Source organism: Triturus cristatus, chromosome 4_1 (assembly GCF_964204655.1).
Source record: "Triturus cristatus chromosome 4_1, aTriCri1.1, whole genome shotgun sequence".
Classification (NCBI taxonomy): Eukaryota; Metazoa; Chordata; class Amphibia; order Caudata; family Salamandridae; genus Triturus; species Triturus cristatus.
In genome coordinates this window covers 6,076,523-6,101,642 of record NC_140585.1, presented here as the reverse complement: position 1 = coordinate 6,101,642, position 25,120 = coordinate 6,076,523, and the positions used below count along the sequence as shown (strand labels likewise).

The 25,120-nt window shown below is 49.4% G+C and overlaps 1 protein-coding gene across 2 annotated transcripts in view; it reads left to right on the top strand.

The window, feature by feature from the left end:
- Window positions 1-25,120, top strand: part of LOC146839266 (E3 ubiquitin-protein ligase TRIM11-like) — a 342,111-nt gene that overhangs the window by 184,367 nt on the left and 132,624 nt on the right. For both annotated transcript variants that reach the window (XM_085651307.1, XM_085651306.1), the window contains one exon: window positions 18,310-18,425. In XM_085651307.1, coding sequence (XP_085507433.1) covers window positions 18,310-18,425 — 116 coding nt within the window. The remainder of the gene's footprint in view (window positions 1-18,309; window positions 18,426-25,120) is intronic.

Genomic DNA, 25,120 nt, shown 5'->3' with positions numbered 1-25,120 from the left:
TAGATAAATAATTATTGATTAACGAGAAATTATGATTTAGCTGGTTCTAAATCACCATCAACCAATCCAACTAATTTGGTCCATTGACCGAAGTGGGAGGAGTGCCTTGATGTTTTAGAATTAAGGACCTGTAGGCGAAAGGGCGTTAATGTATATTTTGTGAATGACTTCTCCTTCCCTATAGGTTATAAGATGTTCCCCTCACATGTCCGGCGCTTGAATCATTCATCCCTCCTGTGTGTGCAGACCGGTGTGGAAGTAACGTGTGAGTGTTGGTGTTATGGGCCCTACCAATGACTGCATGTGTGAATGAGTTAGTGTGACGTTGGGTCTGTGACGCAGGGAGGATACCGGTATGGGTCGTTTTCCCGTTGCTAGGGTTTTTGCGCTGGATCACACTCTTTCAAGACTCTTAGTCAGGAATTTGCCCTCGCCCCCACGCAGAGACTTCAATACTACCAACTAAGCCATGCTCTCCGGAGTCACATCCGAGAGAGTACCAGTCTCCGAGACTTCTCTCCTCTGGAGGATCGATTGCTAGCTGACCCCATCCCAGAAAAAGGAGTATCAGTGATATACCAAAAACGAATAAACAAATCTCCAGATCCGATGGGGCAGCTCCAGCGTACCTGGGGGAAGATCTGGGAGGCATAAAAGATGAGGAGTGGGTGAAAGTCCTGCAGACAGTGTGTCAGGCCTCCAGAGGACGAAGAGGCGGTAATAGGGGCAACATTGGGGTCTTTCTGCTGCCCAAAACTGAACAGAAGGGCAAAGAACAATTCATGGACAGAATTACTACGAAAGAGGAATTCCAAGATGGCGGCCGCGCTGAAAGCATAGCGGCAGTCTAGTCTTTCTCCCACAGGTGTCCAGAGGTTAGGTGAGGCGCGCGCTCTAAGAGGATTGCGCACTTCACTGAGAAGATTCAGAGAGTAGCAGCTTGAAATTTGAGTTCCTGAGGAAAGAGTTAGAGAGAATAGAATTAGAGTTAGTTAGTTAGCGCCAGGGCTACAGAATAGTTTTCCTAGTCAGAAACCTTTCACAACTCCGAGAAAATAACGGAAGAGATTTTCAGAAAGATTTACAGAGACTGAAAAGACGACGAAATTCTCTCCTATCTTCGTGAAGACTTCCAGTACATCTCCGTGTTTCCCGAGCAGATAGTCGGAGGTCTTTTGGCGCCATCCTGTGACAGAAAAAAGAAGACCGAAGCTAAGTACTTTTAAGAGGCATGAAAGATGAATGGGAAAAGTATATGAAAGAAAAGATTGCATAGAAAACGTACCTGATAACTCTAGTAATCTGAAATTCACCCTGAGAAGAAAGATGAATGTGTAGTTAATTAGAGTTGAAGAAAACAATACAATAAATATACTCACCACCGTTCTCTAGTACAAGATAACTAGAAATAAGGAAAATAAAGGTAAAGACAAGTTTAGGGCTAGAACAGTATAGCGTGAGAGGAGAATAATAATTTTCAAGTTAAGAAACAATTTAGAAAAGGTAAAATGGGAAAGAGAAAGTATTAATAGAAAGATGTTTTGTAGGAAGGAGAGTCGGAAAGAAGTGTCCAGACCCACAGAAAAGAATTGAAAAAGAAACACCATACAACAAGACTGACATATAGAAGAGGGGCGCAGTGCTTGAAACTCAGGGTAGGTTTTAACACATAGAGAGAGAGAGTTTAGAAGTCGAAGGGAATAGAAAGTTATTGTGTTGTGTTTGGTTTCAAGGTTCTCATTTACAAGAGCTGGCAACAGCATTAAGAAGAAGCTGAGGAGAATAGCGAAGAACCGGAGTTTCAGGACCAGTCTCTTCTTTGTTTATTATTTTATCCACTTCCCCCTTCCCCCTGCGGAGTAGTTACAGAGTCCAGGTGAATATTACTGGAACTCTGGCTGCCGCGTAGTGGGAGTTGGGAACCAGCATCTCTGTTCCTGTGCAAGCACTTCAGGATACGTCATCTTGACTCTGACAGAGTGAAGTGCCCAAGTGGTAAACTTGCACCCAGACAGAGATGGCAGAAGGAATAAACTTACAGACCTTGGGAGTAGTGTTAGAGACCATTCAAAAAGAGTTGGTGGCAGTGAGAGAGGAAAACCAAAACCTGAGGCAGGAGGTTATGAACTCGAGAAAAGAGACAGCAGAGTTAGTTCAACGAGTTAAGCAGCCATTCGGCTCAGGAAGGAACGCTTTAGACCCATCCACTGAAGACCCAAATAGAATAACTACACAAGTGATCCATTCACTGTCCCCAGTTATTCCGTTGGCTCCTCCGGAGCGTTTTAGTGGGGACCCACAAAAGGCACAGCTATTCATCACACAGTGTTCTTTGCACTTCATGTGTCGCCCTTCCATTTTCCCAGACGCGCAGTCTAGGGTGGCCTTTGTTTTATCGTACTTGAGCGGAGATGCAGCGTCCTGGTCAATGCCTCTGGTTTCCCGGGATGATCCTCTGTTACAAAACTATGAAGACTTCAAACAAGAATTTCTTCGAATTTTCGACAGGCGGAGAATATCTCAAGCAGTAGATAATGAATTATTGGATCTAAGACAGGGAAACCGAGATCTAGTAGCATATCTGGCCCAATTCAATAAATTAGTCGTAGAAACGGACTGGCCAGAAAGCAAGAGAGCTGCAGTTTTTTATAGAGGTTTAAGAGATGAACTTAAAGATGTGTTGGCACAGATACCAAATAGACCCACAGAAATCTCAGAATTAGTGGACCTGGTCTTAGAAATAGACTTTCGTCAAGGAGAGAGGAGAGGAGAAAAAAGGAAAGAATTCAGGTCAATAGCTCCAAGATTTGATCGGGTTCGGCCAGAAGGGAATAAGGCTGTGGAAGGACAAAAAAGTTCGGAGCCCATGCAAATTGGAACGATAAGAGGTCCCCTAACCAAAGAAGAGAAAGAAAAAAGAAGGGCAGGAAATCTATGTATGTATTGTGGCTCCAGCAGGCATTTTGTTCGGGGTTGTCCAAGAAAACCGAAGACCCCCTTTAAACCGAAGGAAAACTTGCAGCACCACCAGTAGCGGGGGTTGGACCGGTGGATGCTAATCAGAAATCAACTCCAAAAGAACATCTAGTGGCTAACACTCTACAGTCATCGGCCCCACATCTAATTTTATCCATGGTGCTCAAGTTCAGACAAGAAACGTTGACGGAAGTTTCAGTAATGATAGATTCCGGAGCCACCGGAAACTTTTGTGATCTAAAATTTGCTGCTAAAGTGGGGTTACGAGCTATCTTGAAACCTAAAAGTGAACCGGTCCGGGCAGTAGACGGAACGAACCTCTCCTCTGGACCAATAGTAAGTCATACAGAACAGGTACAATTGATCTACTGTGACGGGCATGAGGAAGTCATTCAATTCAATCTAATTGACGCACCTCAGTTTCAACTCATCCTGGGCCTTCCATGGCTCACGGAACATAATCAACGATAAATTGGAGCACAAGGACCATAGTGATGGATTCAGAATATTGTCGGAAAAATTGTTTCGGAACAAAAGGGGAAATCAGAGAGTGCAATCCAGCTCAGGCCTTGTGCACAGCGGAGACGTCTGTCTGTGTGATAGATTCTCAGGAGATTCCGTCGGAATATGAGGACTTCGCCGATGTTTTTAACGAAACAGAAGCAGAACAATTGCCACCCCATCGGGCTTACGATTGTAAGATAGATTTGGAGCCAGGTTCTAATCTCCCCTGCAGCCGGGTATACGCCTTGACAGAAAAAGAACATCACCACTTGAAGGAATACTTGGATAAATATCTGGCGAACGGATTCATTCGACCATCCCAGTCACCAGTATCCTCGCCTCTTTTCTTCGTGCCCAAGAAGAAGGAGGGAGATCTCAGAAGCTGTATTGACTATCGTGCGATCAATAAGATCACCAAAAAGAACCGATACCCACTTCCTCTCATTTCAGTTGTATTGGATCAGTTGAAGGGAGCGCAGATCTATACAAAATTAGATCTCAGAGGAGCCTATCATCTTGTGAGAATACGCGAGGGAGATGAATGGAAGACAGCCTTCAGGACTCGATTTGGGCTGTTTGAATATCAAGTTATGCCTTACGGTCTGTGCAACGCCCAGGCAGCCTTCCAGCATTTCATCAACGATGTTCTCAGTGAGTATATTGATCAATGTGCAATAGTGTACATAGACGATATTTTAATCTATTCGTCAGACACGAGCCAACACCAGGAACAAGTAAGAGGAGTACTACAGAAGCTCAGAGAAAACAAACTATTTGTTAAATTGGAGAAATGTGCATTCGGGGTCTCCCAAGTGGAATTTTTGTGTTTCGTTCTATCGCCGGCTGGAATGAAGATGGACGAGCAGAAGGTGAAGGCCGTGGTTGGTTGGAAATCCCCGGAGTGTGTCAAGGAAGTCCAGAGTTTCATCGGGTTCGCGAACTTCTATCGAAGATTTATAAGCGAATTTTCACGAAAGATATTACCTCTGACACGCCTACTGAGAAAAGGAGTGCGTTTTGAATGGACGTAAGAATCAGAAAGGGCCTTTCAACTCCTAAAGAAGGACTTCACTACCGCACCGATACTCCTACACGCCGACCCTACTGAACCTTTTTATGTGGAAACGGACGCCTCAGACCTGGCAGTTGGAGGGGTATTATCCCAACGGCATAAGGTAACAGGTCAATTACATCCAGTCGCCTACAGATCACGAAAGCTAACGTCAGCAGAGGTGAATTACACCATAACAGAGAAGGAGTTACTGGCAATCAAGGATGCGTTTAAAGAGTGGCGACACTATCTCATGGGGGCTCAGCATCAAGTGACAGTTTTCACCGGCCACAGGAATTTAACATTTTTGAAGTCAGCTCGGACACTAACACCGAGACAACTCCGGTGGTCATTGTACTTCGCGGACTACGATTTCGTGATTACCTATAGGCCAGGAGCCCAGAATGGGAAGGCTGACGCTCTATCCAGATTGGGAACAAATGACCAGAAGAATCAAATCAAAGATCAAACTATAATTCCGAGTGAAAAAATTGTTGGAGCTACAATATCTTCTGATTTAAAGGAGCCGATCCTCAAACAAATGAGCCCAGAGGAAATACAGAATTGGGTTGCGGAAGACAAGGAAAGAAAAATTCAGCATCAGTTGCCTTATTATAAGGAAGCCCTGTACTTGCCAACCCCGGAGTTACGGAATCAGGTGATGGCTGAATGTCACGACAATCTTTTGGCAGGGCACAAAGGAGAAACAAAGACAGAAGAGTTAATCAAGAGACATTATTGGTGGCCACATATGACCAGAGACATTGAGGAGTACGTTAGAACTTGAGATCTGCGCACAGGGAAAATCGGAACGGCAGGCCCCCAAGGGTTTGCTACAACCTCTACCCACTCCACCATATCCATGGCATACCGTTACACTAGATTTAATAGTGGATTTACCTTTGAGTTTGGGTTATAATACTATTCTAGTGTTCGTAGATGCATTTTCTAAGATTGCGCACTTTCTGGCCTTGAAGGGAGTTCCTACAGCCAAACAGTTAGCCCACCACTTTAGTACACAAATTGTAAAGATGCATGGGGTCCCCAAGGTCATTATTTCAGATAGGGGAACACAATTTGTATCTCATTTTTGGAAGGCCTTTGTGGGTGGATTGGGAATTGAAGCTAAGTACTCGACTAGTTATCACCCAGAGACAGACGGGCAAACAGAAAGAGCGAATCAGGAGTTAGAGCAGTATTTGAGATTGTTCCTTCTGCAGCAAGAAGGAGAGTGGTCAGAGTTATTATGGGCGGCAGAATATGCACATAACGCCAAAAATGTCTCGACAGGATATTCCCCATTTTATTTAAATTATGGAAGACACCCAAATGCAACCATTAGACAAACTGATATCTCAGTTCCAGCAGTAAAAGATTTGGTTTCCCATCTAGATCGGGTACATCAAACTGCTAAACAAAATTTACAACAGGCAAAACAGAAATACAAGCACTATGCAGATAAAAAGAGAAGAGAGGGTCCTTCCCTTGAAAAGGGAGATAGAGTCTGGTTAAGCACAAGGAACCTTAGACTAAAAGGAAACAGGAAATTCCAGCCCAGATTATTATTATTATTATTATTATGTGTTCTTATATAGCGCTCAACTTACCCTTGGGCATCTTGGCGCTTGCATTGGGAACCCGTCCTGGTTTTTCCCTGTGAGATAACCCGTACTGGGCATCCCCAAGGTGAAAGCCAGGCATCCCGCCGCAGGGGGGCCGTTGTGGAGATTAAGCAAGCTATTGCCCAGAGTTGCAGCGTGGGACCCATGATTAGAATAGGCACTGAGGCGAGAATATCCAGTCCGCGGAATTTATAGCCCGAGACCCTGCCGCGACGGGAATTGAACCCTGGTCCCGGACCAGTGCTCTGCATCGAGGTCTGCCGCTCTAACCATTGAGCCACACTTCTCCACATAGGACCATACCTGGTTGAAGAGAAAACCTCACCAGTTAACTATCAGTTAAAATTACCTCCTAAGTTGAAAATTCACCCCGTTTTTCATGTTTCTTTGTTAAAAAAGGCATCAGCAGGCTTACGCAGCGAATTGACACCAAAACCCATTCAGTTAGAATCAGGAGTAGAGTATGAAGTGAAAGAAATTCTGGATTCCAAAGTAGTAAAAGGAAGACTATATTACTTGATAGACTGGAAAGGCTATGGGCCCGAGGAGCGGTCTTGGGAACTAGAATCAGATGTTCATGCTCCTAGATTGGTGAAATCATTTCATCAAAGATTCCCTACCAAACCAGGAATGAGAGGACCTCCTTTGTTGGGGGGTACTGTCAGGCCTCCTGAGGACGAAGAGGCGGTAATAGGGGCAACATTGGGGTCTTTCTGCTGCCCAAAACTGAACAGAAGGGCAAAGAACAATTCATGGACAGAATTACTACGAAAGAGGAATTCCAAGATGGCGGCCGCGCTAAAAGCATAGCGGCAGTCTAGTCTTTCTCCCACAGGTGTCCAGAGGTTAGGTGAGGCGCGCGCTCCAAGAGGAATGCGCACTTCACTGAGGAGATTCAGAGAGTAGCAGCTTGAAATTTGAGTTCCTGAGGAAAGAGTTAGAGAGAATAGAATTAGAGTTAGTTAGTTAGTGCCAGGGCTACAGAATAGTTTTCCTAGTCAGAAACTTTTCACAACTCCGAGAAAATAACGGAAGAGATTTTCAGAAAGATTTACAGAGACTGAAAAGACGACGAAATTCTCTCCTATCTTCGTGAACACTTCCAGTACATCTCCGTGTTTCCCGAGCAGATAGTCGGAGGTCTTTTGGCGCCATCCTGTGACAGAAAAAAGAAGACCGAAGCTAAGTACTTTTAAGAGGCATGAGAGATGAATGGGAAAAGTATATGACAGAAAAGATTGCATAGAAAACGTACCTGATAACTCTAGTAATCTGAAATTCACCCTGAGAAGAAAGATGAATGTGTAGTTAATTAGAGTTGAAGAAAACAATACAATAAATATACTCACCACCGTTCTCTAGTACAAGATAACTAGAAATAAGGAAAATAAAGGTAAAGACAAGTTTAGGGCTAGAACAGTATAGCGTGAGAGGATTACACCGCTAGACGAATACACAGAAGAGGACAAGCAAGAATTATTCCACTCTAGAAGTAAGCCAAAAAATAATAATTTTCAAGTTAAGAAACAATTTAGAAAAGGTAAAAGGGGAAAGAGAAAGAATTAATAGAAAGATGTTTTGTAGGAAGGAGAGTCGGAAAGAAGTGTCCAGACCCACAGAAAAGAATTGAAAAAGAAACACCATACAACAAGACTGACATATAGAAGAGGGGCGCAGTGCTTGAAACTCAGGGTAGGTGTTAACACATAGAGAGAGAGTTTAGAAGTCGAAGGGAATAGAAAGTTATTGTGTTGTGTTTGGTTTCAAGGTTCTCATTTACAAGAGCTGGCAACAGCATTAAGAAGAAGCTGAGGAGAATAGCGAAGAACCGGAGTTTCAGGACCAGTCTCTTCTTTGTTTATTATTTTATCCACTTCCCCCTTCGGAGTAGTTACAGAGTCCAGGTGAATATTACTGGAACTCTGGCTGCCGCGTAGCGGGAGTCGGGAACCAGCATCTCTGTTCCTGTGCAAGCACTTCAGGATACGTCATCTTGACTCTGACACAGTGCAGAGCCCCCGGGGCATAGCAATTCGAACCAGGTTCAGGCTCATACAACTGACAATCCTACATCGTGCATATTACCCACACACTCTGCTACACAAATTGGGAAAGGGGATTCACCTTTATGTATAAGAGGTTGTAGACAAGAGAAGTCCTTCTATCACATTCTCTGTGATTGCTCGGTGATACAAACTTACTGGAAAGATGCAACAGATAAAATGACTGGGGCTCTGGGAACGGATGTGCTGATGAGTCCAAAGGGATTTGTATTAATGAATCGGGGCGAGGAAGACTGGCCACGCCAAACAAAGATATGGTGCGCATTAGCCACCGGAGTGGCCAAAAGAAATATAGCAAGGAAATGGGGAGCGTCTCACCCGACGGTTTCATAATAGGATATGGACTGGTACCTGAAGAAGGGATCTACAAAGCCACAGGGTGCCCCAAAAAATGGGAAAAAATATGGTCCCCATGGAGGACCTACAGAGGGCCAATGGTGGGGTTGTGCAGGGTTAAGTGATACGAAGGTGGCCCTGCAGTGGGATTGCATTTTGGGATTTAGATGGTGAGATTCTGTTCCCCAAAAAAGGGGTGACCACCCTAGGGAACGATATGATGCCAAAATATGATGTAATACGCACTATATCTTCAACAAAGTTTCTGTACAGTGAGCATGGTTATGAAAATAAAAGATGTTTAAAAAAAAAGAATTGACGCTAAACGCAAAACTACTTTTCTTATGAAATTCAAGTCTAATGTTACAGATTTGTCAGGTAGTTAATTCTGTGTGATCATACTATGCTGAACTCTACGAGTTACACTCATCCCTAATAATGTCTTGAAGTAGCAATTGATCTAATATTGCTTTTAGATTGTGCTTTGCTTCTGTTTTTAGGAGTTTTTGAGCCTGTGCTTGGAGTCACTCTGTAAGGGAATGGCGAGTGGAGTAGAGTGTTTGTCCCATCGTGCTTGGTTTCCGTATAAGGTCGGATCATGTCTAACAGCCCATGCACTGGTGTCAATTTTCCTGATGTTCTCAAGTAATATGGAAGACAAAGATGCTTGTGTTACTTCCTTTCCTCTGGCTGCTTCTTTAAAGAAGACTGGCGGCCAATTATCTTCAGCTACTATGATGTCATATCATTCTTCAGATAAATATGGCCGTAAGACTATAGTATAGGTAGCTCATAAACCCTATCAGGAGGATGTAAATGTTTATCTGGACTTTTGAGGTGTATGAACTCCTAAGTTTGACTCGCCAACAGAAACCTCTGGAGAGTCTTATGAAGTTTGGCTACTTCTGCTTCTGCTGCGCTGTCCAGAAGCTCTCACCCAAGTCCCGTTCCGCAGAAAAATCTGTTGCTGAATTGGAATGCTCGTTGGAAAGCCCTGCCTCTTCTCAACAGCTAGTCCGGCTTCACTTTTTTGCTTGCTATATTCCTATTTTCTTTGGTACTTGATCCAACTCCCTCTCTCCGCTCATTTATTGTCCGAGTCCTGATGAGAAGAGGAAGAGCAGCTATGAGAATACTGATCCCATTCCATTTTTTTAATTTTGTTTACACCTCGACTGGACTCCTGAGATATGGAAGATCTATGAAAGAGGAAGAAACGCACACCTGGTTTAGGAAGGTGTAGGGGCATATTTACAAGACCGTATCGCCACCACCATCGTCACTTTTCACAACGTTGTGGTGGTAATAGGGACTTCGCCTTATTTACAAGGCAGCATTAAGCCACTAAACATGGCTTTACGCAGCCTTGTAAATAAGGCTCCCTTTCACGCTATACTTGGGGCACGATTCCGATGCAGTTCAGAAGACCTCCTAACTGCATTTGCTCTGTCCGAATCGGATCGGAAACGTGTCTTTCCAACCAAATCAGAAAGGTTTCCAATCCACTGAGTACGATGTGAGTTGGGCGTTAGGAATATCCCGATCCGAATTGTGCCGTCCGACTCTAATCAGCAGTCGGAATCAGACTTTGGTGGCCTGTAGCGGGCCCTCTGCACCCGGAGCCTTCCCAATCGGGCCCGTGGGGGCACCCATGGGTCCCCCTTACCAGCAATGCACTGTGTGGCAGGCACCAGGGGGTCCTCGCCACAGGGTGCCCGATCTTCCCCAGCCACCCCTTTCTTCAATGGGAGCCTATGCATTTGGTCCAAGCGTAGGCCCCCTTCAAGTCAATAGGAGTCCGACCCAATCGTATCTGGAAGCATCCGGATGAATCAGACTCGGTTGGTCGGACTCTCCTGATTCAAGTCGGTCGGAAAAAATTCCCAAACTGACTCCGTCAGAATGATTTCCAAACTGCATCAGAATCGGGCCCTTAGTGTGAAAGGGGGAGGGCGATGGGTGTTGCGGTGGACGTTCCACCGCAACACCCATTCATTTTAGCACTGCCCCATATTTACAGAGGTGGCATAAATCTGGGGCAGCGCCAAAATTAAGACCAGGGAAAACCTGGTCTCACCCTGGCGCAATGAGGCAAAATGTTTGATATCTCCTCATTTTTGCTGTTTCCATGTGTGCTGCATAGTGTAGCACACATGGAAACTGCAAAAAGCCATTTATTGTGCATGTCCAGGAAGGTGTCTCTGCCTGGACAATAAAAATCCACTTTTATGTGTGCTGCATTAAGCAGCACATTTAGAAGTTACAAAACGCCATTTAAAGATTGTTTATGTACAGGACACTAGGCCTACCCACTCAAGCGAGGCACCATTTTTATCGGGAGATGTAGGGTAACACAGAATTGTAAAGCAAGTGTTATTACCTATTGACTTTCAACACATTTCTGCCTTCCAAATGAAAGACAATGTATAAAAAAGAAGTCACTTTGCAAAATGACCTATAATTCAATTGTTGGTATGGGTACCCACAATTTCGGAGATGTGTAAATAGATACTGCTTCTAAACTCTATATTTTGTTCCCATTTTGGAAATACATAGGTGTCCTTGATACCTATTTTTCACTCTTTATATTTTACCAAATTAATTGCTATTGCAAGTCATTGCTCAGTTATTGGCACTGGGTTTGTCAGGTTCTTGGTGAACCTACAAGTCCTATATACCCCCACAACCAGAAAGGTCCAGCGGATGTAACGGTATATTGCTTTAGAAAATCTGTCATACTTAAGTTATAGGTGAAAACGTTAGCACAAATGGCAGTTTCAATTTTTCTTATTTTCAACTGTTAGTGTCTATAATAAAAACCTTGAAGAATCTACACAAATGCCCCCTTGCTGAATTCAGAAGTTTGTCTACTTTTCAGAAATGTATAGCTTTACAGGATCCATTATTGCTTTCATACCCATTTTTACCATTAACTGGAAAGAGGTTGAAAGCACAAAAAATAGCAAAAATAGGCTATGTCCCAGAAAAATGCCAAAACTGTGTATAAAAAGTTGTTTTTCTGACAAACATCTGCCTGTCCCTGAAAGCTGAGCAGATGGCGATTTCAGCCCCACAAGCCCCTTCTTGATACCATTTGCTGGGAAAGGACAGATGCTTTCTTCTACAGGTATTCGAGCGCTTTTAGCTTGACACTGTTGATTGACTGATGCTTATATTAAAATTGCTTCTTTGCACACGGGTTGGTTTTAGCACTTCCCAAGACTTTTAATTCAATTTTAGATGTTTAACTTCTCACCCCCATTCGCATTATTTTAGAAATTACTGATAGCTTTTGGCATTCACTCCTCACCTGGCGCTGGTCGCCGAGCAGACAGTCTCTGTCGAGTGGTGCTCACGGGCGGTGGCAGCCATATTGAGGGGATTGCAGGGTGTCAGTCTAGTGTGCGGACGCCTGCCTATTTAGAGGAACGCTGGCGCGACCGCGCCGCTGGCGCGCCGAAGCTGCGCCGAAGCCGTGCCTAAGGCAAGCCCGTCTGCGCCCGTCCGCTCGGGTCGCGCACAGCGCCCGAACCCTTGGTCCAGAGTCACCAGGAGCTCTTAGGAATCACGTATACACTAGAGAAGCCTTACTGGGACTGAGAGGTGCTGCCTGCGGGTGCTAGGAATAGCATTCCTTTTGGATCCTGCCTCAATTGTAGAACTATGTTCCCCAAATTGTTGTTTGAACCAATTAGGTCTTTGAAGGGCGCCGTCTGCTCGGCCGGAGCTCCTGTCAAGGTGATTAGCTGTATACTAATTAATGCCAGGTCTTTAGTAAAACACAGTACCGAAAGTGCCAATCTGCTGGAAGACTATGGTATTAATCTTGCATTTATTACGGAAACCTGGACGGATGAAGCGTCCGGCCCAGATCTAGTTAAAGCCACTCCCCTCGGGTTCCATTGTGAGGTACTTAACAGGCCTGACAAGAAGGGTGGCGGTTTGGCTATTATTTATCACAACACGATTCAGGGAACTTTTAAAACTGTTAATCAGCCCGCATGTGAAGCCCTTGCTTTTAATTTCAGTCTAACACACCATCACTCTTTTAAGGGCATCTTAATATATAGACTCTCGTTTCTCCTTTCTTTGGGAAATCTCTTGGAAGATGCATTTCCGGGCGACTCCTCTACTATTCTTGGAGACTTTAATTTTTATTTGTAACTCGTTGATTACCCAGAGACAGCCCGATTATTGGATTTAATGGAAGCCGCAGAGCTTTCTCAGCATGTGAAAGGTCCCTCCCAACAAGCAGGTCACACCTTGGATGGTGTTTTTTCCAACTTTCCAGGGCTATCTTTCATGGGCCTTTTGCCTTTGGTTTGGTCAGATCATGTTGGGGTTTTGTTTAATCTCAATGTGAAGTCTCACAAGCCTAAAGGTAGTGATTCACGGGAACAGATTGTAACCAGAGCTTGGAATAGGGTGGAAGCGGAGACCCTGTGCAAGGTTTTGACTTTGTCTACCACCCCCAGCTCATGTGGAACGGAGGAGGCAGCCGCCTCTTATACAAGATGGCTCACGCTGGCGTGTAAAGATCTAGCCCCTCCCAAATCTGTTTTGTTAAAAAGAACTTTACCCTCAGCCCCCTGGTACTCGGAGGAATTAAAATTGCAAAAATGCACATGCAAACGACAGGAGCGGAACTGGAGGAAGGACTATCTCGACAAAGAGAAGCTGATATATAAAGCCAGCATGTTTACTTATGAACAAATGGTTCGACTGGCCAAACAGAATTTTTACGCAGCTCAAATTGAGGCAGCTAAAAACTCTTCTGAAGAGCTTTTTTATACTGTTCCCAATCTGACCTCTCTCAGGGCAGCCTCTATCCAGTCCAGTACGGAGCTCTGTGAACAGATTGCCGCATTTTTTCAAACCAAAGTCACCAATATCTTTTCTAGCCTTTGCGATCCTATAAAAATTGGACTGGAGTCAGTGACTGAAGGCGGAGACACAGTCATGCAGGCAGAGACCTTGGAGTCTTTCAGGTCATTAACCATGCAAGACACTCTGGAACTTTTAGCCAATGCTAAATCTGGTTCCCCTCTGGACCCCTGCCCTTTGAAAATTATTAAAATGGTCCCGGCCGCTATTGCTTGCTATCTTACCCCTATTTTTAACGAGGTGTTTGAAGGCGCCAGTTTCCGAAATTGTGGAAGAAGGCCTCCATTCTACCGCTGGTAAAAAAACCTAGTCTCGACCCTCTTGATCTGAACAATTTTCGACCTATTTCTTGCTTGCCTCTCCCCGCCAAGCTGGTTGAAAAGGCAATGAATAGGCAACTTAGTGCCTTTCTGAAGAAGGCCCTTTTGCTTGATTCGTCCCAGTACGGCTTCAGGGAAGGACACAGTACTGAATCTGCCTTGATTAAAGCCACGGAGGAAATTAGGTCAGCAGTGGATCAGGGCGGCTCTGATCCTTTTGGATCTTTCGGCCGCTTTTGATACGGTCCATCATGGGCTCTTGATGGACCGTCTAAGGAAATGCGGGGTGCAACGGAAAGCTTGGGAGTTACTCAACTAATTTCTTATGGATAGAAGCCAAATAGTCGCACTGGGTAAATTTCATTCACAACCCTTCTCCTTACCTTGCGGCGTTCCGCAGGGGTCATCATTAAGTCCTACCCTCTTTAATGTGTATGTTACTTCCCTGGCTCCGATCATCAGGCGCTACGGGTTTGGGATAACCTCGTACACGGATGACACACAAATCGTGGTGTCTCTACTCCCAGGTTTGGTGAAGGGGTTGGATCTTAATTTCCAGTCATGTATGACGGAGGTAGGACGCTGGATGGCTGGTAACTGCCTCAGGTTGAACTCTGACAAAACCGAGGTCATGCTGTTTGGAAACAACCCCAATTTCTGGACTACTTCCTGGTGGCTGCCGTCTTTGGGGGATCTCCCTACCCCGGTCGAGAAGGTTAAAAACCTGGGGATCCTGGTAGATGTAAAGCTCTCTATGGCTGCCCAGGTTAAGGCGGTAGCCTCCAAAACTGGGTACATTCTAAGAATCTTGAAAAAAATCTTGATTCTGCTCCCGCTCGACTGTCGTAAAACTGTAGTTACGGCCCTGGTTTTATCCAGGTTGGATTATTGCAACAGCCTGTACTTAAACCTACAGCAAAATTTGTTGCACAACCTGCAGATGCTTCAAAATGCTGCGGCTAGACTTCTGACAGGTACCCCTAAATTTGCTCCTATTTCTAACGTAATTCAAAAACTGCGCTGGCTCCCAGTTAAGAACAGGGTCCAGTTCAATGCACTTTGCTTGGTTTTTAAAGCATTACATGATGAGGGCCCGGATTTTTTAAAGAGCCAATTTCAATGGTATTTCTAACCACGCTTGCTACGATCATCTGAAGCTAAGCTGATCACTGTTCCCTTGATAAAAAAGGCCCGATGGGGCGGGCGCAGCATTTCCTTTGGCGCTGCCAAGTTGTGGAATAAGCTGCCTCTGTACCTAAGAAGCATCAATAATCTGCTATGCTTCAGAAAGTCTCTGAAGACCTGGCTTTTTGTGAATTCATTTCTCTCCGCCCGGCCCTTTCTTTGGAGTAGTAGTTAGCGCCAGGACACCTATTTGGTAATCGCGCGCTTTATAAATCGCTTTAACATAACATAACATAGAGCACTTTTCCCCCATTCCCTCCCCCCCCCAAAAAGGTAGCTGTATTTTGGCTAATTTCTGGGTATCCTCTAGGGGAAACTACAAACCCAGGGTACCTTTAAAATCCTCATGATTTTGGAAGAAAAGGATACAAATTTGGCGTGGATACCTTATGTGGACAAAAAGAGCTTAGCACATGGGGGGAGTCCTAGCAGCGAAGGGGTGAAAGCCGTTTTCCTCTTTCTGTGCTTGCTGCAGAATGCATCACACATAGAGATAGGAAGACACGAGGAGCAATAAAGGCGTTTGTCCTTGTTACGTGTGGGTCGTAGTGTTTTGAGGCATTCTCAGCTTTACTAGCTTTAGTAAATCTGCTAGTGCACAAAATCCATGGGTGGATGTGTGGGAACACCCCCTCTCAACCCACGCTTCACCCCTGCTCCACCCACGCTCCACCCCTGCTCTGCCCATGAAACACGTCCCTGGGGCAGAGTGACACGAGACAGTGCTGTGCACCGTCTTGCATTACTCTTTGGATTAAATGCCACACAAAGGCAAGCACATCTGATTTAGCTTTACGCCATAAATCACAAATAACATTGTGAGTCATCGCTGTGCCAAAAAAAGTGGTGCATACACCAGGCTTCTTGTTAGTAAATCTGCCCAGCCGTTTCCGTCAGAAGGCAGAGGCTGCCTGACACCTCTTACCTCTGCCTGCTCTTACCTCTGCCTGACACCTCTTACCTCTGCCTGACACCTCTTACCTCTGCCTGACACCTCTTACCTCTGCCTGACACCTCTTACCTCTGGCTGACACCTCTTACCTCTGCCTGAGATCTCTTTCCTTTGTCTGAGATCTCTTTCCTTTGTCTGAGATCTCTTGCCTCTGCCTGACACCTCTTGCCTCTGCCTGACACCTCTTGCCTCTGCCTGACACCTCTTGCCTCTGCCTGACACCTCTTGCCTCTGCCTGACACCTCTTGCCTCTGCCTGACACCTCTTGCCTCTGCCTGACACCTCTTGCCTCTGCCTGACACCTCTTGCCTCTGCCTGACACCTCTTGCCTCTGCCTGACACCTCTTACCTCTGGCTCACACCTCTTACCTCTGGCTCACACCTCTTACCTCTGGCTCACACCTCTTACCTCTGGCTCACACCTCTTACCTCTGGCTCACACCTCTTACCTCTGGCTCACACCTCTTACCTCTGGCTGACACCTCTTACCTCTGGCTGACACCTCTTACCTCTGGCTGACACCTCTTACCTCTGGCTGACACCTCTTGCCTCTGGCTGACACCTCTTGCCTCTGGCTGACACCTCTTGCCTCTGGCTGACACCTCTTGCCTCTGGCTGACACCTCTTACCTCTGGCTGACACCTCTTACCTCTGGCTGACACCTCTTACCTCTGGCTGACACCTCTTACCTCTGGCTGACACCTCTTACCTCTGGCTGACACCTCTTACCTCTGGCTGACACCTCTTACCTCTGGCTGACACCTCTTACCTCTGGCTGACACCTCTTACCTCTGGCTGACACCTCTTACCTCTGGCTGACACCTCTTACCTCTGGCTGACACCTCTTACCTCTGGCTGACACCTCTTACCTCTGGCTGACACCTCTTACCTCTGGCTGACACCTCTTACCTCTGGCTGACACCTCTTACCTCTGGCTGACACCTCTTACCTCTGGCTGACACCTCTTACCTCTGGCTGACACCTCTTGCCTCTGCCTGACACCTCTTGCCTCTGGCTGACACCTCTTGCCTCTGGCTGACACCTCTTGCCTCTGGCTGACACCTCTTGCCTCTGGCTGACACCTCTTACCTCTGGCTGACACCTCTTACCTCTGGCTGACACCTCTTACCTCTGGCTGACACCTCTTACCTCTGGCTGACACCTCTTACCTCTGGCTGACACCTCTTACCTCTGGCTGACACCTCTTACCTCTGGCTGACACCTCTTACCTCTGGCTGACACCTCTTACCTCTGCCTGACACCTCTTGCCTCTGGCTGACACCTCTTGCCTCTGGCTGACACCTCTTGCCTCTGCCTGACACCTCTTGCCTCTGCCTGACACCTCTTGCCTCTGCCTGACACCTCTTGCCTCTGCCTGACACCTCTTACCCTCTGGCTGACACCTCTTACCTCTGGCTGACACCTCTTACCTCTGGCTGACACCTCTTACCTCTGGCTGACACCTCTTACCTCTGGCTGACACCTCTTACCTCTGGCTGACACCTCTTACCTCTGGCTGACACCTCTTACCTCTGGCTGACACCTCTTACCTCTGGCTGACACCTCTTGCCTCTGGCTGACACCTCTTGCCTCTGGCTGACACCTCTTACCTCTGGCTGACACCTCTTACCTCTGGCTGACACCTCTTACCTCTGGCTGACACCTCTTACCTCTGGCTGACACCTCTTACCTCTGGCTGACACCTCTTACCTCTGACTCACACCTCTTACCTCTGGCTGACACCTCTTACCTCTGGCTGACACCTCTTACCTCTGGCTGACACCTCTTACCTCTGGCTGACACCTCTTACCTCTGGCTGACACCTCTTACCTCTGGCTGACACCTCTTACCTCTGGCTGACACCTCTTACCTCTGGCTCACACCTCTTACCTCTGGCTCACACCTCTTACCTCTGGCTCACACCTCTTACCTCTGGCTCACACCTCTTACCTCTGGCTGACACCTCTTACCTCTGCCTGACACCTCTTGCCTCTGGCTGACACCTCTTACCTCTGGCTGACACCTCTTACCTCTGGCTGACACCTCTTACCTCTGGCTGACACCTCTTACCTCTGGCTGACACCTCTTACCTCTGGCTGACACCTCTTACCTCTGACTCACACCTCTTACCTCTGGCTGACACCTCTTACCTCTGCCTGACACCTCTTACCTCTGCCTGACACCTCTTACCTCTGGCTGACACCTCTTGCCTCTGGCTGACACCTCTTGCCTCTGCCTGACACCTCTTGCCTCTGCCTGACACCTCTTGCCTCTGCCTGACACCTCTTGCCTCTGCCTGACACCTCTTGCCTCTGCCTGACACCTCTTGCCTCTGCCTGACACCTCTTACCTCTGGCTGACACCTCTTGCCTGTGCACCCCTGATCTCTGCTCTAAGACGCTTATCTTTTTCTCAGGTCTCAACATTTGAGCATCTTCAAATCCAAAGATGACTCTGCTGAACGTGAACACGTCGTGAAGAGGTTCTGCTCGCAGCACGCCTACCTGATGGAAAGAGTGAAGAAGATAAAAGGTGAGTGAGTGAGTGCAGCCCTGAGGCCGTCACAGCTGAGGGGCAGGTGGGGTCATGCTGCATGCAGCAGACCTTAACACACGCACTCAGGCAACGCCCTTGGGGTCCCCCCTTCATCCTTACCCAGGCAGGAAAGGTGCAAGCTCAGGGTGCAGGCCACAGGTTTGCACCTATAGTGGTGCCTATGGTGCAAACAGGAGCTTGTCCTAGGGAGGGAGGGTGGGTCCCAGAGAGGGGTCTGCAGCCTGATGTCAGATGAAATCTAGAGCCTACCTGTGCAAAGACAGGCATCGAGGGGGGGGGGGACAGGGGTAGCAGACAGACAGGGTGGTTTAAAAGAACTCCGGGAAACACCGCCAGTAGCTTCAGACTTTGACCCCCCCATCTCTGAAGACATGAGTGCTTCTCGAGTCCCCCTCACAGCTGCATGTCCTCAAGTCACTGCCTGTAGCTCTCACTTCTCCTTCACCAGAACCCTGGTGCCTCACTGTCTGTAGCTCTCACTTCTCCTTCACCAGAACCCTGGTCCCTCACTGTCTGTAGCTCTCACTTCTCCTTCACCAGAACCCTGGTCCCTCACTGTCTGTAGCTCTCACTTCTCCTTCACCAGAACCCTGGTCCCTCACTGTCTGTAGCTCTCACGTCTCTTACCAGAACCCTAGCCCCTCACTGTCTGTAGCTCTAACTACGTACCAGAACCCTGGTCTCTCACGGTCTGTAGCTCTAACTTCTCACCAGAACCCTGGCCCCTCACTGTCTGTAGCTCTCACGTCTCTTACCAGAACCCTAGTCCCTCACTGTCTGTAGCTCTAACTACGTACCAGAACCCTGGTCCCTCACGGTCTGTGGCTCTCACTTCTCACCAGAACCCTGGCCCCTCACTGTCTGTAGCTCTCACGTCTCACCAGAACCCTGGCCCCTCACTGTCTGTAGCTCTCACTTCTCACCAGAACCCTGGCCCCTCTCTATCTGTAGCTCTCACGTCTCACCAGAACCCTGGCCCCTCACTGTCTGTAGCTCTCACTTCTCTCTCACCAGAACCCTGGCCCCTCACTGTCTGTGGCTCTCACTTCTCACCAGAACCCTGGCCCCTCTCTATCTGTAGCTCTCACGTCTCACCAGAACCCTGGCCCCTCATTGTCTGTAGCTCTCACGTCTCACCAGAACCCTGGCCCCTCACGGTCTGTAGCGCTCACTTCTCTTCACCAGAACCCTGGCCCCTCACTGTCTGTGGCTCTCACGTCTCACCAGAACCCTGGCCCCTCACTGTCTGTAGCTCTCACTTCTCACCAGAGCCCTGGCCCCTCACGGTCTGTAGCTCTCACTTCTCACCTGAACCCTGGCCCCTCACTGTCTGTAGCTCTCACTTCTCACCAGAACCCTGGCCCCTCACTGTCTGTGGCTCTCACGTCTCACCAGAACCCTGGCCCCTCACTGTCTGTGGCTCTCACGTCTCACCAGAACCCAGGCCCCTCACTGTCTGTAGCTCTCACTTCTCTTCACCAGAACCCTGGCCCCTCACTGTCTGTAGCTCTCACTTCTCACCAGAACCCTGGCCCCTCACTGTCTGTAGCTCTCACTTCTCACCAGAACCCTGGTCCCTCACAGTCTGTAGCTCTCACTTCTCACCAGAGCCCTGGCCCCTCACTGTCTGTAGCTCTCACTTCTCACCTGAACCCTGGCCCCTCAGTGTCTGTAGCTCTCACTTCTCACCAGAACCCTGGCCCCTCACTGTCTGTGGCTCTCATGTCTCACCTGAACCCTGGCCCCTCACGGTCTGTGGCTCTCACTTCTCACCAGAACCCTGGCCCCTCACTGTCTGTGGCTCTCACTTCTTACCAGAACCCTGGCCCCTCACGGTCTGTAGCTCTCACTTCTTACCAGAATCCTGGCCCCTCACTGTCTGTGGCTCTCACTTCTTACCAGAACCCTGGCCCCTCACTGTCTGTGGCTCTCACTTCTCACCAGAACCCTGGTCCCTCACTGTCTGTAGCTCTCACGTCTCACCAGAACCCTGGCTCCTCACTGTCTGTAGCTCTCACATCTCCTTCACCAGAACCCTGGCCCCTCACTGTCTGTAGCGCTCACTTCTCCTTCACCAGAACCCTGGCCCCTCACTGTCTGTGGCTCTCACGTCTCACCAGAACCCTGGCCCCTCACGGTCTGTAGCGCTCACTTCTTACCAAAACCCTGACCCCTCACTGTCTGTAGCTCTCACGTCTCTCATAACCCTGGCCCCTCACGGTCTGTAGCGCTCACTTCTCACCAGAACCCTGGCCCCTCACTGTCTGTAGCTCTCACGTCTCTTACCAGAACCCTAGTCCCTCACTGTCTGTAGCTCTAACTACGTACCAGAACCCTGGTCCCTCACGGTCTGTGGCTCTCACTTCTCACCAGAACCCTGGCCCCTCACTGTCTGTAGCTCTCACGTCTCACCAGAACCCTGGCCCCTCACTGTCTGTAGCTCTCACTTCTCACCAGAACCCTGGCCCCTCTCTATCTGTAGCTCTCACGTCTCACCAGAACCCTGGCCCCTCACTGTCTGTAGCTCTCACTTCTCTCTCACCAGAACCCTGGCCCCTCACGGTCTGTGGCTCTCACTTCTCACCAGAACCCTGGCCCCTCTCTATCTGTAGCTCTCACGTCTCACCAGAACCCTGGCCCCTCATTGTCTGTAGCTCTCACGTCTCACCAGAACCCTGGCCCCTCACGGTCTGTAGCGCTCACTTCTCTTCACCAGAACCCTGGCCCCTCACTGTCTGTGGCTCTCACGTCTCACCAGAACCCTGGCCCCTCACTGTCTGTAGCTCTCACTTCTCACCAGAGCCCTGGCCCCTCACGGTCTGTAGCTCTCACTTCTCACCTGAACCCTGGCCCCTCACTGTCTGTAGCTCTCACTTCTCACCAGAACCCTGGCCCCTCACTGTCTGTGGCTCTCACGTCTCACCAGAACCCTGGCCCCTCACTGTCTGTGGCTCTCACGTCTCACCAGAACCCAGGCCCCTCACTGTCTGTAGCTCTCACTTCTCTTCACCAGAACCCTGGCCCCTCACTGTCTGTAGCTCTCACTTCTCACCAGAACCCTGGCCCCTCACTGTCTGTAGCTCTCACTTCTCACCAGAACCCTGGTCCCTCACAGTCTGTAGCTCTCACTTCTCACCAGAGCCCTGGCCCCTCACTGTCTGTAGCTCTCACTTCTCACCTGAACCCTGGCCCCTCAGTGTCTGTAGCTCTCACTTCTCACCAGAACCCTGGCCCCTCACTGTCTGTGGCTCTCATGTCTCACCTGAACCCTGGCCCCTCACGGTCTGTGGCTCTCACTTCTCACCAGAACCCTGGCCCCTCACTGTCTGTGGCTCTCACTTCTTACCAGAACCCTGGCCGCTCACGGTCTGTAGCTCTCACTTCTTACCAGAACCCTGGCCCCTCACTGTCTGTGGCTCTCACTTCTTACCAGAACCCTGGCCCCTCACTGTCTGTGGCTCTCACTTCTCACCAGAACCCTGGTCCCTCACTGTCTGTAGCTCTCACGTCTCACCAGAACCCTGGCTCCTCACTGTCTGTAGCTCTCACATCTCCTTCACCAGAACCCTGGCCCCTCACTGTCTGTAGGGCTCACTTCTCCTTCACCAGAACCCTGGCCCCTCACTGTCTGTGGCTCTCACGTCTCACCAGAACCCTGGCCCCTCACGGTCTGTAGCGCTCACTTCTTACCAAAACCCTGACCCCTCACTGTCTGTAGCTCTCACGTCTCTCAGAACCCTGGCCCCTCACGGTCTGTAGCGCTCACTTCTTACCAGAACCCTGGCCCCTCACTGTCTGTGGCTCTCACGTCTCACCAGAACCCTGGCCCCTCACTGTCTGTGGCTCTCACGTCTCACCAGAACCCTGGCCCCTCACTGTCTGTAGCTCTCACTTCTCATCAGAACCCTGGCCCCTCACTGTCTGTAGCTCTCACTTCTCCTTCACCAGAACCCTGGCCCCTCACTGTCTGTAGCTCTCACTTCTCCTTCACCTGAACCCTGGCCCCTCACTGTCTGTAGCTCTCCCTACTCACCAGAACCCTGGCCCCTCACTGTCTGTGGCTCTCACTTCTCACCAGAACCCTGGCCCCTCTCTATCTGTAGCTCTCACGTCTCACCAGAACCCTGGCCCCTCACTGTCTGTAGCTCTCACTTCTCTCTCACCAGAACCCTGGCCCCTCACTGTCTGTGGCTCTCACTTCTCACCAGAACCCTGGCCCCTCACTGTCTGTGGCTCTCACTTCTCACCAGAACCCTGGCCCCTCTCTGTCTGTAGCTCTCACGTCTCACCAGAACCCTGGCTCCTCACTGTCTGTAGCTCTCACATCTCCTTCACCAGAACCCTGGCCCCTCACTGTCTGTAGCGCTCACTTCTCCTTCACCAGAACCCTGGCCCCTCACTGTCTGTGGCTCTCACGTCTCACCAGAACCCTGGCCCCTCACGGTCTGTAGCGCTCACTTCTTACCAAAACCCTGACCCCTCACTGTCTGTAGCTCTCACGTCTCTCATAACCCTGGCCCCTCACGGTCTGTAGCGCTCACTTCTTACCAGAACCCTGGCCCCTCACTGTCTGTAGCTCTAACTTCTCACCAGAACCCTGGCCCCTCACTGTCTGTAGCTCTCACGTCTCTTACCAGAACCCTAGTCCCTCACTGTCTGTAGCTCTAACTACGTACCAGAACCCTGGTCCCTCACGGTCTGTGGCTCTCACTTCTCACCAGAACCCTGGCCCCTCACTGTCTGTAGCTCTCACGTCTCACCAGAACCCTGGCCCCTCACTGTCTGTAGCTCTCACGTCTCACCAGAACCCTGGCCCCTCACTGTCTGTAGCTCTCACTTCTCTCTCACCAGAACCCTGGCCCCTCACGGTCTGTGGCTCTCACTTCTCACCAGAACCCTGGCCCCTCTCTATCTGTAGCTCTCACGTCTCACCAGAACCCTGGCCCCTCATTGTCTGTAGCTCTCACGTCTCACCAGAACCCTGGCCCCTCACGGTCTGTAGCGCTCACTTCTCTTCACCAGAACCCTGGCCCCTCACTGTCTGTGGCTCTCACGTCTCACCAGAACCCTGGCCCCTCACTGTCTGTAGCTCTCACTTCTCACCAGAGCCCTGGCCCCTCACGGTCTGTAGCTCTCACTTCTCACCTGAACCCTGGCCCCTCACTGTCTGTAGCTCTCACTTCTCACCAGAACCCTGGCCCCTCACTGTCTGTGGCTCTCACGTCTCACCAGAACCCTGGCCCCTCACTGTCTGTGGCTCTCACGTCTCACCAGAACCCAGGCCCCTCACTGTCTGTAGCTCTCACTTCTCTTCACCAGAACCCTGGCCCCTCACTGTCTGTAGCTCTCACTTCTCACCAGAACCCTGGCCCCTCACTGTCTGTAGCTCTCACTTCTCACCAGAACCCTGGTCCCTCACAGTCTGTAGCTCTCACTTCTCACCAGAGCCCTGGCCCCTCACTGTCTGTAGCTCTCACTTCTCACCTGAACCCTGGCCCCTCAGTGTCTGTAGCTCTCACTTCTCACCAGAACCCTGGCCCCTCACTGTCTGTGGCTCTCATGTCTCACCTGAACCCTGGCCCCTCACGGTCTGTGGCTCTCACTTCTCACCAGAACCCTGGCCCCTCACTGTCTGTGGCTCTCACTTCTTACCAGAACCCTGGCCCCTCACGGTCTGTAGCTCTCACTTCTTACCAGAACCCTGGCCCCTCACTGTCTGTGGCTCTCACTTCTTACCAGAACCCTGGCCCCTCACTGTCTGTGGCTCTCACTTCTCACCAGAACCCTGGTCCCTCACTGTCTGTAGCTCTCACGTCTCACCAGAACCCTGGCTCCTCACTGTCTGTAGCTCTCACATCTCCTTCACCAGAACCCTGGCCCCTCACTGTCTGTAGAGCTCACTTCTCCTTCACCAGAACCCTGGCCCCTCACTGTCTGTGGCTCTCACGTCTCACCAGAACCCTGGCCCCTCACGGTCTGTAGCGCTCACTTCTTACCAAAACCCTGACCCCTCACTGTCTGTAGCTCTCACGTCTCTCAGAACCCTTGCCCCTCACGGTCTGTAGCGCTCACTTCTTACCAGAACCCTGGCCCCTCACTGTCTGTGGCTCTCACGTCTCACCAGAACCCTGGCCCCTCACTGTCTGTGGCTCTCACGTCTCACCAGAACCCTGGCCCCTCACTGTCTGTAGCTCTCACTTCTCATCAGAACCCTGGCCCCTCACTGTCTGTAGCTCTCACTTCTCCTTCACCAGAACCCTGGCCCCTCACTGTCTGTAGCTCTCACTTCTCCTTCACCAGAACCCTGGCCCCTCACTGTGTGTAGCTCTCACTTCTCACCTGAACCCTGGCCCCTCACTGTCTGTAGCTCTCCCTACTCACCAGAACCCTGGCCCCTCACTGTCTGTGGCTCTCACTTCTCACCAGAACCCTGGCCCCTCTCTATCTGTAGCTCTCACGTCTCACCAGAACCCTGGCCCCTCACTGTCTGTAGCTCTCACTTCTCACCAGAACCCTGGCCCCTCACTGTCTGTAGCTCTCACTTCTCTCTCACCAGAACCCTGGCCCCTCACTGTCTGTGGCTCTCACTTCTCACCAGAACCCTGGCCCCTCACTGTCTGTGGCTCTCACTTCTCACCAGAACCCTGGCCCCTCTCTGTCTGTAGCTCTCA